The 17,082-nt window shown below is 36.9% G+C and overlaps 1 protein-coding gene across 15 annotated transcripts in view; it reads left to right on the top strand.

Annotated features, from left to right (window-relative positions):
- The window catches only part of PAM (peptidylglycine alpha-amidating monooxygenase), a 125,479-nt gene extending 108,965 nt beyond the window's left edge, over positions 1–16,514 (top strand). For 6 of the 15 annotated variants that reach the window (XM_017812590.1, XM_017812600.1, XM_017812594.1 and 3 more), the window contains 10 exons: positions 2,884–3,000; positions 3,513–3,585; positions 4,874–5,081; positions 5,758–5,958; positions 8,676–8,794; positions 9,790–9,889; positions 11,236–11,289; positions 13,852–14,064; positions 15,111–15,167; positions 15,685–16,514. In XM_017812590.1, coding sequence (XP_017668079.1) covers positions 2,884–3,000; positions 3,513–3,585; positions 4,874–5,081; positions 5,758–5,958; positions 8,676–8,794; positions 9,790–9,889; positions 11,236–11,289; positions 13,852–14,064; positions 15,111–15,167; positions 15,685–15,866 — 1,324 coding nt within the window. In that variant the 3' untranslated portion in view covers positions 15,867–16,514. The remainder of the gene's footprint in view (positions 1–2,883; positions 3,001–3,512; positions 3,586–4,873; positions 5,082–5,757; positions 5,959–8,675; positions 8,795–9,789; positions 9,890–11,235; positions 11,290–13,851; positions 14,065–15,110; positions 15,168–15,684) is intronic. The other 9 variants (XM_017812601.1, XM_017812595.1, XM_017812591.1 and 6 more) reach the window with 5 other exon arrangements.
- The last annotated feature ends 568 nt before the right edge of the window (positions 16,515–17,082 follow it).

Raw genomic sequence — 17,082 nt, 5'->3', positions numbered from 1 at the left:
ATAGTATAGAAGCAAATTAAACAAAAATTATCTGTGCTGTTAGGCTATGCACAAATGTTTCCAAGGCATTATTAACATCTGCCACAAAAGGTAGATCCTTGTTTCACTAAATATAGCTGGTTGAATGTGCTGTTGTACATTCAAAGTAACTTCTGTCTGCTTTAGAAAAGCAGTTATGCAGTGACAAGCCCTGTAATATAGTAGCAGCTTTGCAGTGGCGGTAGCATTCCTTCTGCTCCTGATTAAAAAAAAAAAAGTCATCTTAAATAAGTCAAATTCTTCTACCACATTGTCTCCTCACTTTTGGAACAGTCCTTGCTATATGCAGCTCGTGCTGGGCAGAATGAAACAAACCAGAACTATTCAGGTGTCTAAGCAATGAATCAGTTGGAAGTTATTTTGCATTTTATGATGAAAAATATATCCTCTTCATGGAATTTATAAAGAATATATTAAATAATATGGGCTACATTCTTGTTACTGCATTCTTAACAAGATAGACAGGTAAATTCAGGCTGAGCACAGTACCACAATGGTAATGGATATTGATCAAGAATAGAGCTTAGGGTTATGCTTTCAGGTTTTATGAAGTCAGGTGGTCTGTCTAAATTTAATAGGTAGCCCACCAGAAGGATGGTAAATTTAGCAATAATTTGTTTGTATTAGTATGAAATGGCCAGCTGAGAAGTAGAAACAAAACTGTGGGATTACATTGAGGTTTGAAATTGGAAATAGTGAAATATGCAGCAGATTTTACTTGTCCTTCAATATCAAAGTTCAGAACCTATTAGAAAACCATGATGCAGAGCAATATGACATATAATAGTAAGGTGTTCAGTTATTCTGGTCTTGATCTTGGTTTTGATCTTGCTCCTTTTAAGCTAGAAGTAGTCAGCATTGTTTGTGTTCTTATTTGTCAGTTAAAACAAAGGAACATTGATTGCCTGGAAATTGGTCTCAAATGCTGGGAGGAAGAGTGACTGTGACTCTGTAGCATGCCAGTTGTCCTCCCTGTCAGACTTCCTTTCTAGGAGAAGATGCATGGAAGATCACTCCCAAAATCTCATTTCAGAGTTCACTAGGCTTTCTTTGCATAACATACCTTACAATCTCTTATTTACACTGAAAGCACTCAGTTCCCAGGAAAGCTGGGAATAGAAGTCTGGACAGCAGTGTTACTAAGAACTGAAATCATAACACGGAAAGACAATAATTATTTTAAGTTGTCTAGATAGTCAGTTCTCCAGAGATACAACTGTGTTTTCTGGTTGGTTTTTTTTTGTACAATACCTGCCATCACTGATACTCTTTTCTGTGGTTGTCTGTGTAGATTAAAATAAGATTAGTTCAGTCTATGCAGTGTTGGTTCTCCAGTTGTGGTCATTCATACCTACAGCAAGTCCTTACCAATGTTGGACTCCTTTTAAAATAAAACTGTTTAAAACCGAGATAACTTGTTATGGCAGATTACTATCATTGATGGTAAAGAATAAAACAATTGTTGTCAAACAAGCAGGTACACACCAGTAGGCCATTGTGTGCCAGTACTGTTAATCCAATGTCTCCCTATAGCCTGATGGCACCAGAGTGTTTAGGAAAAGTCAGTAGAGAGTTTTAGTAACTCACCTTGGGCTTAACCATTCATAGTAAAAAAGGATTCTATCAGAAGTTATTTCTGCCAGAAATTAAATAGTTACAAATAGTTACAATAAGTAATGGCAATATCTAAATATTATTTTTTAATCATGGCCTATGCACAAGCTTAAACACATTGTGTCATAGATTTGTCTGGTTATATATGAAGCCAATATTGCTTTTCCACATTAAAAATTCTAGACATATAAATATTTAATGCTATGGAAATGTGAAGCTGCTAGAACTGTACAATATATCATTTTAATAGCTTTATTCATAGGCTTCTCTGTGACTACAAAGTATATTCTTGTTTACCATGTAGCATCAATCATAGCTGGATTTCTCTTGAGATTAACAAATGGATTTAAAAATACAAGGTGGGAGTGGGAAGTATGTCTTGTATTCATGCATTTGTCATCCACAGTGAAATACCATTTTCTAATATTTAGACTTAAATTTTGTTCAACATATTTTACACTCTGTTTACCTTCACTAAACGCTGAACGTATTTTTTAACAGGTTAGAGTAATAGCCAACTTCTCTGTAAGGGTACAGAAACTATATTTTTGGAAGTATGATACTTTTGTGCCTTGTAAATGTCTTCTGGAAAGTTAATCCTGGTTCCTTATGTCTGAAATAGTGACATGCTTAAATGTTGTTTATTAATATTTTCCAGGTAGTGTTGTGGGGGTAGAAATACACATCATATCTTATAATCTTCTGTAAGCATACTCAGAGAAGGATAAGAACCATAAGACCTGAATCTTGTACTAGGAAGCTCTAACAAAATATTGAACTGTTTGAAAAGAGAAAAAGCAAAAAACACACAAACAGGTACACATTGCCTTAGATGGCACAAAGTATAGCTGGTTTTACTGGCACTTATGCCTTGGTCATGAGTTATTTTTTTTTTTCTTAGGCTACATGGTTGGATTTTCCATTTCAGGTTTGCCACGGCAAAGAATCAGAGAAAAAAAAAAAAAAAAGAGGAGTTTTAATTGTTGATTTTCTTAATTCTTGCTGTGTTGATTCAGTGCTCCTTTAGTTTGGAAGTCATAACCTCAGTAGGAAATGCAGACATACAATGCTATTAACTCTCGCAATCATACAGTGATGTAATAAGGCTTATATCTAAAGAAAAAACCAATCCAATAACCCCCCACTGGAACTGAACTACAAAACTCGACTTTCATAAGTTGTATGTATATTTTTCTAATGCTGGCTTTCTATTCCACTGTTTTTGTGTAGTTCTTTTGACAGCAAATTTGTTTATCAACAAAGAGGTCTTGGACCAATTGAACAGAACACGATTCTTGTGCTGAATCCAAGTAATGCAAAACTGCTCCATTCCACAGGCAAAAGTCTGTAAGTTTGGGTTTTTTTACTTTTATTAATTGAACTAATATTTCTGTATATTTTACACTAAAGAGTTCCTAAACCCATTCTCATGTGGTTTATATTACGTTGTACAATTATAGCCTCTGAGTTTATTTAAATAAACAAATAAATATAAAATAAACAACTAATAATTTTCCACCTTTACCACCTCTTCTTTCTAGTAATTCATACAATTTAATCTACCAGCCAGATGAACAGAAAGCAGAGCTCATGAGTATTGTACATTGTCCTCATAGATGCCAAGGTAGCCTGAGTGAGATGCTAGAAATCAACTGAATTTCAAGCTGAGATGCTCTTGTCAAGAAAATTCCATCCTGTAAAGCTGTATTTTTCATTAAATATTAAATGTAGTTATTTTGTACAGCATTTTTTGATCTGTAGGTAAAAAGTGAAATCTTCTTATCTGTATAATTTTCTTCCGTGAAAATGATTTTAACTTTGTTCTTCTATATTTGTTTCTTCTATATTTGCGCTTGCAGATTTTATTTACCACATGGTTTGAGTATAGATAAAAATGGTAACTACTGGGTCACTGATGTAGCCCTTCATCAGGTATGTGTCTGAAACTTTAGTACCAGGACCTTAATATTTCACAAAAAAGTGTTTTTGTTTTCCTAGAGATTTAACATAAATTGCTTATCTAAGCCTGTTAAGAATAACGTTAGAATATGCCTGCAGAAATTCACCCCTGTGCACTTCATGGAATATAGTCCTGTTGAATAATTTGTGACATGGACATAGAATGTAGAAATCATAGAATGGCCTGGGTTGAAGGGACCTTAAAGTTCACCTCATTCCACCCACACCATCCAGTAGACAAGGTTGCTCAAAGCCCCGTCCAACCTGTCCTTGAACACTTCTGGGATGGGATATCCACAGCTTCTCTGGGCAGCCTGTTCCAATGCCTCACCACCCTCACAGTAAAGAATTTCTTCATGATATCCAATCTAAATCTACTCTCTTTCATTTTAAAGCCATTCCCCCTTCTCTTGTCCCTATATGTCCTTGTGAAAAGTCCCTTTCCAGATCTCTTTGAAGCATAGTGGAAGGAGCCCCTTTAAGTATTGGCAGGTGCTATAAAGTCTTCCCGAAGCTTTCCCTTCTCCAGGCTGAACAGCCCTAACTCAGCCTGTCCTTATACAAGAGGTGCTCCGTCCCTCTGATCATCTTTGTGGCTTCATCTGGACCTGCTCCAACAGATCTATGTGCTTTTTCTGTTGGGGCCCCAGAGCTGGATGCAGCACTGCAGATGGGGTCTCACCAGAGCAGAGTAGAGAGGGAGAATCCCCTCCCTTGACCTACTGCCCACAGTGCTTTGGATGCAGCCCAGGACATAGTTGCCTTTCTGGGCTGCAAGTGCACACTGCTAACTTGTGTTGAGTTTCTGGCCAACCAACACCTTCTCTTCTGGGCTGCTCTCAATCCATTCTCTGCCCAGCCTGTATTTTTTGGCTGGGACTGCCCCAGCACGGGTGCAGGACATTGCTTTTGGTGTCATTGAACTTCATAAGGTTCACATGGGCCCCTCTCAAGCCTGTAAAGACCCCTCTGGGTTTTTCTGCTGCATCTTTTGCTTATTGATGTACTTAAAAGTAGAATGTGAAACTAGCTCATTTACTTTGTAATGACAGGAGAATTATATTTTAAGCAGAAATTTTCTAGAATCCACACTATTGACAAACTGGTAATATATATTATAGTCAATATATTAAGATTAAGTTTGGTATATAAATTTACTTTACACACAGTGATAGATATTTTTCCCTAGACAGTCATCCCTCTTAGATTTCACCTACCATGACTGAAACCTCTTCTCTTTTCCTGTTGACTGAAAAAAAAGGTTTTCAAACTGGGAACAGAAGGCAAAGAGCCATTACTGACCTTGGGAGTGGCTTTGCAACCGGGAAGTGACAAAAATCATTTCTGTCAACCAACTGATGTGGCCGTGGATCCAATCACTAGCAGCATTTATGTCTCTGATGGCTACTGTAACAGCCGAATTATTCAGTTCTCTCCAGATGGACTGTACGTGATGCAGTGGGGAGAAGGTACAATCAGAGCTCTTGACACTTTACCCATACTGCTGTTACCACGAACTCGTCATGAACCACAAGATTGCTGATGTTACTGTTAATTTTTTTAATGAATTTCTATCACTGAAATATCTTCCAGGCCTCACCTGAATTTCAGCCTTGTCATTGCATTCAGATTTTCTCTTGGCTCTTCATACAGCTACTTTTAGTAGTTATATATTTACTGAGATTAAGAAGTGGGGATTTTTTAGCTTCCTTTCAGTATGAGCACTGGCATGTCCTATTTTATCAAGAAAAAGGTCTGTCTTTCACAAAAGTAATTTTTTTCTTAAACATTTAATAAAATAATATAAGCCTTTATCATTTTTGCAAGATTTATGCCATGATTCCATCTATTTTAAGTTTTATGAATAATTACATTTCTACCTGACTCAGATTTATGTATCAGGCATTAAACTATGTTGAATATTATAGGGAAATAGCAAATTCATAAATTCAGGATTTACAAAGAAACTGCAGTAGGCTACTGTGATTTATCTACCTAAAACAGTAAAAGTGCTGGAGAAGAAAGCAAGCTGACCTTGGTCTTTTCCTGGTGCTATATTGCCTTATTTGTCATTCTGCTGTTTCTAAGGAAAGCTGATCATTTCAGTGCATACTTTAACACAAACCTGGATCTTTTGTATTGCAGAGTCTTCTCTAGGCAGAGCCAGACCTGGACAGTTTCATATCCCCCACAGCTTAGCCCTGATCCCTGACTTCAGTCAGCTGTGCGTTGCAGACCGGGAAAATGGTCGAATTCAGTGCTTCAGATTAGAGACCGGGGAGTTCACAAGAGAGATCAAACACAAATCATTTGGAAGAGAGTTGTTTGCAGTTTCATATGTTCCAGGTAATCTTGCTGTTCTTCAGATTTCAAGTATTTCCTGTGCCAGGATGTCAGAGTGTTTCAGTGTTATTTCATGAAGAGTGCTGTCATGTTATCTTAGGGCAGATATTAATTCTCTTGCAAATTAGACCTGATGCAATGGAAAATTTGAGAACTACCTGTTTTCCTACTTGCAGATGGGGGAAGCTTGCATATAATCTCTGCTTCTGAGAAATGACTGATTAGACTCCCTAAATGTGATGTCAACAAGCAGATGATCTTGTTGGTTCCTGGTGACTGCACAGTCAATTAGTTAATAATAGCATATTATTACTAACAATAACATTTTAAAATATTCATTTCAAACTCCATTGAAGAGAAAAAAAATTAAAATGTTCCAAATTACCAGGAAAGGTTTTGGGTTTCATGAAACAGAAAAACTGAAAGCAAACAGCTTGAAAAAATTGTGGGTTTAATATCACAGTTTAGATTACAATTACTGTATTAAGCTTTGAGATTAGATTTTAATACTGATTCTAAAAGTAATGTAAATGTTAAAACTGGATAAGGAATTTTGGCATGTCTGGTTCCTGATTCCTCAGATTTAATATCAGGGTTATCTCTTTTGCATCTGCCAAGAATGTAAAAAAATACTGTGCTAGAGGAGATACTTGATTCTCCTGGCTCTGACTGATGGTGGGAGCAAAAGAGGCATTCTGAGGAGGATGTGTAAGCCTGGCTGCATTTTGTGGTCCATTCCTCTCCTACTCAGCATGTATCCACAAGCCCTTTATTTAGCAGTGTTAGGAGGTAGACTCTGACCTTTTCTTCATAGTATCTTTCTATAGAGCTATTGCCCATGAGTTTTCTTAGTCTCATTTTGAACTGACTTGTACTGTCTGGCTCATAGGCCTCCTGTGGTTACAGGCTCCAGAAGTTCATTACCTACTTTATTTTTTTTTAATATGAAAAAGTGACCTAGTTTCATTGAGTGCTTCTCAGTCCCAGTATTTGGGAGTTGAATAACAGTTCCACTCACCAAAGCTGGTGCCTCTTCAACTTGACTTATCCTCTTCAAACCGAAGAACCCCATCCCACCTTAGTCCCTTCTCATAAGCCATTTAATTGCTTCAACCCCTTGAGTATTGTAGTTGCCTTTCTCTTCTTGCATCTTCAGCTTCTTTGGGACCTCCTTGAGATGCAGGATAACACTCAGTACTCAAGATGTGGGCATGCTGAGTTTTTGCATAGTGGCACAACTGTCCCTTCCATTCCTAATTGGATGCCAGACATTCTATTGAAATTTTGGCTGACACTGTACATGGAGCCAGAGATTTGAGAAATGTTTCAGTAGTGGCTTGGAGATGTCTCTCCTGAGCTGTAGCTGCCAGTTCCAAGCTTAAACATCACATAGGCATGATTTAAATTACTTTTTTGCAAAAGAATCACTTCATACTTCTCTTTGCTGAAGCTCTTCTGCCCCTTGTTTGACAACTCACTTGTAAAAAGTCTTTCCAGACTTTCTCAGTATCATCAAGCTTTTGACTACTCTGCAGAACTCAGTATATTCCTCAGACTGGTTGATTTCATTGTTCATCCCATTTTTCTGGTCACTGATGAAGACTATTGAATAAAATTGTTTCTGACTGTGATCCCTACAAGATCACACTATTCAGACTTCTCTGTCCTGAAGAAATATATGAGCTCTGCCTGTAAGCTCTGTTCTTTGCTTCCTGTTCATTAATGGATCTTTCATTCAGCCCTGTGATAACTCACATTCATTAATAACCTCTGATGCACTACCTTGCCGAGTGTTTTCTGAAAACCTAAGTATGACTGCAGAATCTGCTTTAGCTCTGTGCTTTTTCTCCCTGTTCAGAGCTGAGGCATAATCCTTAGAGAAGCTGTACGAGCTTGTTTCTGACAGGCCACGCTTGCCCACGTCTTACTCTTCTTTATGGATTCTACCATCTCACTGGAGATGGAAGCCAGAATTGTTAACATGTGTTAACAGGCACCCTTTTGAGTCCTTCTTGTAGGTGAGCATTAATTCAGCATTCTTTTAGTCTTTTGGAGGAATAGCTGTTTGCAGTGCTGGTTTACTTAACTTGTCCTAAGGTCTGTGATTTCCAATTTGGCTTCCTTCTGAATTTGAGTAAATGCCATCTAAACCTGGTGAATTATTAACCTCCAACTTGTCTAATACCTTTTGCATATATCCTTGCAGTTGAGCTGGCTCCTCTGACCTCTTTGCTAGGAAAAAAAATGAGTGTCATAATCTTCCCAACATATTAAACAGAAAAAAATCTGCTGAAACCAGCTTCTTTGGCACAGGCCCCTAATCCCTGAGTCCACCTTTCACACCTTTTCCTCTTGTGGTCCCAGTGATTCCCAAGCTGACTTTCTGCTCTTGATGCATTGAAAGATCTTCTGCCTATCAGATCAACCATCCTTAGCAAAGTATTCTTCAAATTATTTTTTAACACTTTCACATTCCTTGTACATTTAACCAATCTGTAAAATTTTACTTTGCTTATTCTTCTCGTTTGGACTAAATGTACATCTCTTAAATGGCAGACTTTCAAGTGTTATACCTCACTTGTCTTTCCTCTGGCAGTTTAGTTTCCTGTTGAGTTAACTTTTCTGTCTCTTAGAGAGACTTTTTTCATCTAAACCATTACAGTTCATCTTCACTGCAGTTTGCTGCATGTGGGTTCTAAGGCAAGTGTATGTTGTTGCAGGTGGTCTCCTCTTCGCAGTTAATGGAATGCCTTATCCTGGAGAGGCAGAACCAGTGCAAGGATTTGTGATGAACTTCTCTACTGGAGAAATAATTGATTTTTTCATTCCACTTAGAAAGGTAGAGTATTACACAGAGTGCCTGTTGCATATAGTTATATATATGAGAACGTTGGTAACATCCTACTTTTCCAACTTTCATAAGACTACTGCAGGAAATAAGGTGTTTTATAATATAAGGTATTCAAATGGAATTCTTTATAATACTAATTTAATAAAGACAGTAGAGTTTTGGGTCTTAGTTTCTACATGTGGTATACATTTGAAAATTATATACCCTCAAGATGATTCCTACAGATAATGCCTTCAGTCAGGATAAGCCTACTTAATTGCTTCCAGACATTCTTAAAAGCTAATTTAAGAGAATAATGAAGGAATTGAAATACACATATATTTAGATGCTAGTAATTTGTCAAAAAATAGAGCATATTCCTAAGCAGTGTTAATATGCAACTATATGGTTACATCCCTTTTTTACAGAATACTAGTGTGGAATTTAAGGCTAAATATCCTTCATACGATATTGTACATAAAAATTATGGGTTTTTTTTTAATCCCATTTTCATATATGCTCTTAGACTAAAGAATGAATGTTAATAATCCCACTCATGGGTAACACATACACTCTTTATTTGCAGTCCAGTTTTAAATTATATTACTGAGAGTTATTTTTTCTGAGTATATAGCAAATAGCTGTGTTGCATATAAACTCCAAGAAAAACTAAATATTTGGGCTTCAAACCAAGATTATTTTTGAAAATGTGTATGTCACAGGATAAAATTGAGTGCAATATTATGAATAGAAATATTATTAAAATAGAAATTTTTTTAGCATTAGTACATCAAATAATCTCCATGTCTTTATCCCTGGAGAAGGCAAACATTCAATACGAATGGAATCCCTCTCCTTTCACATATGTTAGGCCTCCACACCAGCACCTGCTGCATTTTCCAGTCCAAGGAAGGATGAATTTGACCAGTCTCTAGTTCAGGGTTAAGGAGGCCTCATGAGCATGTAGACACTTATGGGTGACCTGTGACTGCTTGTCTTCACAGAGCTTTGAGATGCCACATGATATTGTTGCTTCAGAAGACAGAACAGTGTTCGTTGGAGATGTTCATGCCAGAGCCGTGTGGAAGTTTGCATCCACAGAAAGTATGTTCTTTTTGTTCTTAATATCACAGCTTCACATTTTGTATCTTCGTGTCAGTACCACTTACCTGGTGTCACTGGCCAAGAACCTAGTGGCTTAGTGACAGTGATTTAGTTACACTACAAGCTCTTCCTGCAGAAGTTGTGTGCTGCTGCTCAGTTTTCATTAGAAGACCATCCTTCAGCATTGCTGAATGGTCTGACAAAGAAGAGTCTTGAACATATGGGTTTGTTTGTCACAGAAGGGATTAAAATGCATTTGCCCTATGCTAGATCTATCCCTTGTCATGTCAGTACCTGCTTAAACAAAGACATTTTGGTAATTTCAGTGTATCATTTGCTTAGAGTTCAACTGCTTCCTTTGAGATTATCATATAGGAAACTCCCAGGGGATGAAGTGAAGACACAAGTCAACTTAAAGTTTATATTCATTTCATTGGGAGTACTTATCATTAGAAAATTATTCTAGTATAATTTGAAGTCCTATTTCCACACAGAGGAAACATTTACCAGTGTTAATCTAGTAACCTCCAAGGCAAGCAGCCTGACTTCAGGGAGAGGGACCTGATTAGTCAGACATCAATTTAGTAGAATTCAGAGAGGGGTTGTATGTTTTACAGGAATAAAAATATAATCCACTGCTGCATTATATGGGATAAAAAATTTATGAGATAGATAAAGCCTTAGGCTTCAGGATGTTAGTCATCCAATATGAGTCTACTGCTATAAATGACTAAGCTAGTTATTCCGTATTTGTCTGTTTATAATTCATGGATTTTCCTTTGGGGCATCTGGTATCAACAGCACTTAATAACAGGAGACTGGACCAGATAAATTGTAATTCTGACTGGATGTTGTTTTTTCCACATCTAGTAAACTGAACAAGAACGCTCCTAGGCTTTTATTCAGAGAAACATGAGAATAAAAAAATCATGGAAGTATTACAGGTTTGATGAGAGAAGTCCTTGTATATAATTTTCTTTTTAGTTTTTGCTGCAGTATAAAACTGAAGTAGCTAAGAAACCTGAATTCAACCAGCCTTTAATCCATTGTGATTTTGATTATAATGAACAGTTTTATTTTTGTGGAAATCCTTGAACCTTTAGACATACCCATAAAATGTCTCTGTGGTGCATGAGTTGATTATTGCAAGCACCTTTCATGAATCAAGGTCTTTCTTCTTTTCTCATAGCTTGTGAGCTATTGAATGGTTTATATTGACTCTCCTTGGTGCTGATGGAATTGTTTACTGTAGGATTGTGCTGTACCTTTGAGAAAGCTAGCAGAAAAATGTCACTGACTGTCCTTCTGAAATGTCAGTTGTCCTGAAGAATGATTTTGTTTTACAGAAGTGGAACATCGGTCAGTTAAAAAGGCTGGTATTGAGGTACAGGAAATTAAAGGTTAGTCTGATTCATAATGAAATGAAGGAATGAGTGTGTTCACAGAGACTAGGGCTGCTTCTGCCAAGTTGGAGGGGAAAAATACTAACTGTTTGACTGTTTCGTTTTCATGAGTTGGCATAGGAGGCTCTGGAAAGCAGCTTGTGACGGTGTTACCTGGTAGCTGCCATTTTACAGCCAATCTAAACATTTCATTTTCGGTGATGACAAGTGCTTCACAGATACTAAGATAAAAATTTAACTGGTGGATTAATTCCATACCACCATCTGGTATGGTCCAGATTGGTATCTATGGAAACTCCCTTTGATGCAGAAATAGCTCTGAAATATAACTGTGATAGTAACTCCCCGTCACCCTCCCCCCTGCTCCACAACCCTTAACCACCAAAAAAGGGTTATTTGAAGTGACAATTGGTTTATCTTTTTGTATAGTCTTTCAGTACATAGCCTTGCCAGTCACACCATATGTCAAGAAATACCATTTTTTCTATTTAGATTTGTTACCATAGATTTACTATTCTTATTTCTTAATTTATCTGCATGAAAACTAAGAAAAAGAAAAAAAAAAACAAAGAAGAAAAATGAAAAGAAAACCATGTAGAAACTATATAAGGAGATAAAGAAATACAAAAGTAAAATAGCAATTCATGTAGATGAAAAGTAATTTCAGCCATTTGTATTCTGTTACATAGGTCTTTTATGTTGAAAGGGAAATGTTCATTTGCCTTTCAGAAAAGCAGTACCAGGCTATGGTACTATTTATAAAAGCTTTTATAAAATGTTCATAACTGGTTTTCTTTGGTTAAATTCAGAGCTTGTGTAGTTTGCTTTAGCCACGTATATGCGGACAGAGGAAGGTACCAAAATATCCCAATTGCCAATTGAAAGCATATAGAATAAATCACAGAATCCTAGAATCAGCTGGGTTGGAAGGGACCTCTGAGATCATCAAGTCCAACCCTTGATCCAACACCGCTGCAGTTGCTAGACCATGGCACTAAGTCCCACATCCAGTCTCTTTTTAAAAATCTCCAGGGACGGAGAATCCACTACTTCCCTGGGCAGCCCATTCCAATGTCTGACCACGTCTCTGTAAAGAAATTCTTTCTAATATCTAACCTAAACCTCCCCTGGCACAACTTGAGACCATGCCCTCTTGTCTTGCTGATAGTTGCCTGGGAAAGTAGAATCAGGAAGACTAACATTATGAAACAATGAAATCTTTACTGCCAAAACTGTTAATCTTTTATTTTATCTCTGTTGGTACATGAGCCCACCTGAAGCACTCAAGAGGGAAGTGCTGGCATTACAGCACGCTGTATAGGCAGGGATATATTAATGCTTTTTCGGCCTTCTTTAGCTGACCCTTCAAATGTCACAGATTAAAAAAACAATATTATCACCAGGGTGAGAAAAAGGTTTTAAGTAACAATCTCTAAAAATGATTAGAGTAGGTAGACTGAAATTAACATCTTTCAACTCCACTGGAATAAAAGAGCCAATGGACTTTGTGGCAGCCTCTGCTTAATAAATGGGCAGGCGTGGCCTGCACTCTCACAGCATCCTGGTTGACAGACTGTCACTAATGCTTGTACTGCTGTGACATGGGGGAAAATATGTGGAGAACCATAGATTTGCGCAAGATGGTGGAGGAAAATTTTCCTTGGCTGTAACTACTACTTAAACAGACAGTGTGTTTCCACTGTATCATTGTTATCCTGGTACTTGTAATAACAGTGATATTGTTATAGTTGTATTGATGTTGAGCGTAAATTGAAGTTTTTGCTATTCTTTCAAAATAGAACTTCATTTTAATTTTGATACAGAATCAAAACAGATTTGATTCAGAGTGCGTTTGTGATGCAGCTGCTTGTTAAGACACGCTGTTCAGTCCAACATCAAAATATATAGCTGGGCAGTTTTACTCGCTAAAAGTTATCACAAAGCATGTGATACACACATAAAACAGCATAAAGGTTTTTTCTGAAATAGTTTTTCTCCTTGTAGGTGGAGAGTTAACAAATTAGTCAGGAATGACTGGATGCAGTGTTCAAGAGCTCTCCAGATTTACAGAACCAAAGTTCTTTCATGAGATGTAACAGTAGTGAAAATTTAACCCTTTGTCACAGTTTTATTAAAAGAACTTTAAACTTTTCCGTTCTGTATATACTAGCTTTCCATATTTTTATGGAAGTGTTATTATCAAAAAGAGATATTTAATTGATACTACACCACACACCTATTTCAAAAGTAGATCTTTGGAGGAATTCCTTGTATTTTAAATGATGGGTGCTTTTTAAGACAAAACTGTCTCTGACACCTCTCCTTTCCCCACTTGAGAAGAGGGGAGGGAATCTTTGCTAGTGAGAGGTATCATTCAGACTCTCCCTGCCTTATATTTGGGATAACAAGAGCAAGAGCCAAAAATGTCTCTGTAAGGGTTTATCTTTTGTTTCCTTGTTACTCAACACTTATTCAACTAGCTTGATCTTTCCTAGAATGCCTTATTCTGTGTAGCTTGATGCATATGGGTTACATACAGAAATTGCTTTCTTTTTAAAGAATCAGAAGCAGTTGCAGAAGTGAGATTGAAAAACAAGCCAGAATCAGCACACTCTCTAAAGGATGCGGATAAACAACCCTTGGTCCAACAGGCCAGCAGCACTGGAGTTTCCTTTGTCCTTATTACAACTCTTCTAATTATCCCTGTTGTTGTCCTGCTGGCAATTTTAATATTTATTCGGTGGAGGAAGACAACTGTCTATGGAGGTAACTGTGAGTAACTGTTTTAGAGAATAGGCTTTTATTATTCCAGTTCAAAACATTTGCTGAACACTGAGGGATGACGGTGTGAAGAGAGAATCTTACTGTCTCTTTACCCTCCTAAACAGCTGCAGTGGTGTTGCACGTGAACTAAGAATCATGTGCACACAACACCTGCATCCCCCATGCCTTTAGTAGTGCATCTCAAGCCACCACTTCTTCAGAACATATATCAAAATCTATAATTGGTGTCAAGCCAAAAATTGTTATCTCAGAAACACCTGAGAGCATGTATTCCTGTTATATTGTCTAGAATACATAAATATTAATACCTGAGCATAGTTTGATTTTCTAGTGTGGGATCTTGAAATTGCTGAGAGCAAAAGACTCTGTGGGTATTACAGAGGTATAAGCAAAATGCAAACAGATAACATTTACAAGAGATTATATATTATTGTTCACTACTACCTAGTGCACTTTGTAAGTCAGACATGTTTCCATAGTGCACTTTCACCCATTGCTCCCGCAGCTTTAATTGGTACTTATAAGCAGTGTAAATTTGTTCTTAATTCATACTGTAAAATAACATTATTTTTCATAAATTGGTAAATTGCAATAGAAGTTTTATCACTACGCTTCTTATTTTGTATCACAAAATTGTTTTATCAAGACAGTCTCATCCAGAGAAGAAAATGTACATGGAAGAGACAAATAACACGGTTCTGCCACTGGTCAGGACCTACTGTGACAGAATAGGCAATTCAGCAATAATTCAGCAATCTAACAAGGCTGTGCAATTGAATTTCATGTATTTTATCTGAAAATTTCAGCATGCAGCTTCCTGACTCTTTGTATTCAAAGATGTTTAGCATATCAGTTGTGCTAAATAGCATATCAAATATGCTAACACTCTAGGCTACTGCAATACTGCCACTACTGGCTTCTCAGAGTTGTTGATTGATTTGTTTGAATGTCTGTGCTTCATATCAGAAAATAATTATTTAATCATAGTATGTTGGGGAGTTTAGCTTATTTTTTAAATTTACCTTATTTTTCAGCTGATGAGGAACACAAACTTGATTCAAGTTCAGGCAGAATTTTAGGCAGACTCAGAGGTAAGTCTCATCACTGAAGATCTTTTAAAATGCAGTAACTGGAGGCTATTTTCTGTATTCATGTTAAATAACGGATTTGGTGGAACTTTCTCAGAGGAACGATTGTGGGCAAAGGTCAGGTGTGTTTTGGAAATGTCTTTTACAACACCTTTAATCTGTCATTATCTCCCTACCAAAGAAGATGTGTCACTAGCAGTGGTAAGGAGGTGGCTATAATAAGTAGTCATGGATCTGGTGAATTAAATTAAGCATTTTGAGACTATGGGCAAACAAGTAGGAACACCTGTAGTCTCTGTAAAGACTTAATGAAACAATGGATGCTGAAAAAAATAGTTTGAAACTTCTACTTCAAATATGAATTTCCTTCTTCTGTCGTGATATCTATACTTAGTGTTTGTGGATCACGTGCTGATCTTTAAAAACAGTTTCTGGAAGGCCACCACTATACTGTTATATTAGTAGACAGATCTTGATTCCCCTCCTACAAACCTTGCAATAAAGCCTTTCCTTTCCACAGGGAAAGGTGGTGGTGGCATTAACCTTGGGAACTTCTTTGCAAGTCACAAAGGCTACAGCCGAAAAGGGTTTGACCGACTGAGCACAGAGGGGAGTGATCAAGAGAAAGATGAAGATGATGGCACAGATTCTGAGGAAGAGTGTTCAGCATCTCCACCCCCACCAGCACCTTCATCATCCTGAAACCAGCCTTTGAGTTCTCCATTATACAATCAACCCAGAATGTCGAATTCCTTTTCCCTTAAGCACGTTTAAGATTTTGTGTATTTAATTGTAAACTGTTCTAGTCTCTGTGGGGCTGTACACTGGTTCCTTTAAGTTTTGTTTGGTTTGGTTATGTTTTTTAAGTGGAGCAGTGTATGGAAGTTCCATATCAGTGCCGTTGGTTTTTATGTGAACATCTTAATAAAGCAAAGTCTTCTAATTACAGGACTGATTTAAAGCAGTAGTATTTTATCATCAAATATGGGGATCTTGTAAATAAGTCTTACTATCTGCTTCATCAAAATAGTTTTCCCATAATTATTCAGTTGCCAATTTCTGTTTTGTGCCTTTCCTCTTCAACGTCCTTAACCTGTTGCAGTACAGAGAAAATACAGTGCCACAAGAAAATGAAGCTGCTAAGTCTTCTTCTATTTTTTTAAAATCACTAACATTATATTGCATTGAAGGAAAGAAAAAAGTCTCTATTTAATTTTTTTCTTCTTCCTAACTTGATGTGTTTCTGGAATGTCTTATTTTTAGATTGTATCACTGTCAGAACACTATTTTGAGAAGCTGAATGTAATTTGTGTAATAAAGTATTCGCAGAGCATTAGCTGTCGGAGTGTATATTGGAATTTTTGCTTACTTTTTTTTTGTATCCAACTTTTGTAAAAGTTACACAGGCCACTTAATAGAGTAAAAATTTTAATGTGTTCTACCAGCAGAGAAAAAAAATGCTATTTTGTATGGAAGCTGAAGAAATATTTTGCTATGTCACAGGGGGATTTTTTTGTTTTGGTTTTTGGTTTTTTTTCTTAAGACTAATAATCAACATACATGTACAAAGTCAAGCTTAAACATTTAAAGAGGAATTTTGTATAATAAAACTGCAGGGTGTTTGCTTAATAAAACATGGTCAGAGCTAAGAGGAAACCTGTGTCTCAAATTAAATATGCAAATTAGCCAGGGTAGGCATCTAATACTACCTGATTGGAAGTATTGGTTTTCTTTTTTCTCCGCACTTCCTTTTCATTCATACAACAGGAGCCCTCAGCCCTGTAATGAGCTCTCTCCTTGAAGAGAAAGAAGAGAGACTTATAGAAGTCCTGCTACATAATTACTCTTTCTGTATGAGTCATCTGGAGCGTGAATCATCGTGTACGTCACCATGACTAATCAGTCTACTTTGAGGATC

Source organism: Lepidothrix coronata, unplaced genomic scaffold (genome assembly GCF_001604755.1).
Source record: "Lepidothrix coronata isolate B3197 unplaced genomic scaffold, Lepidothrix_coronata-1.0 Scaffold37, whole genome shotgun sequence".
NCBI classification, from domain to species: domain Eukaryota; kingdom Metazoa; phylum Chordata; class Aves; order Passeriformes; family Pipridae; genus Lepidothrix; species Lepidothrix coronata.
The sequence above is the reverse complement of the archived record's forward strand: the minus strand, read 5'-3'. Positions and strand labels throughout refer to the sequence as shown.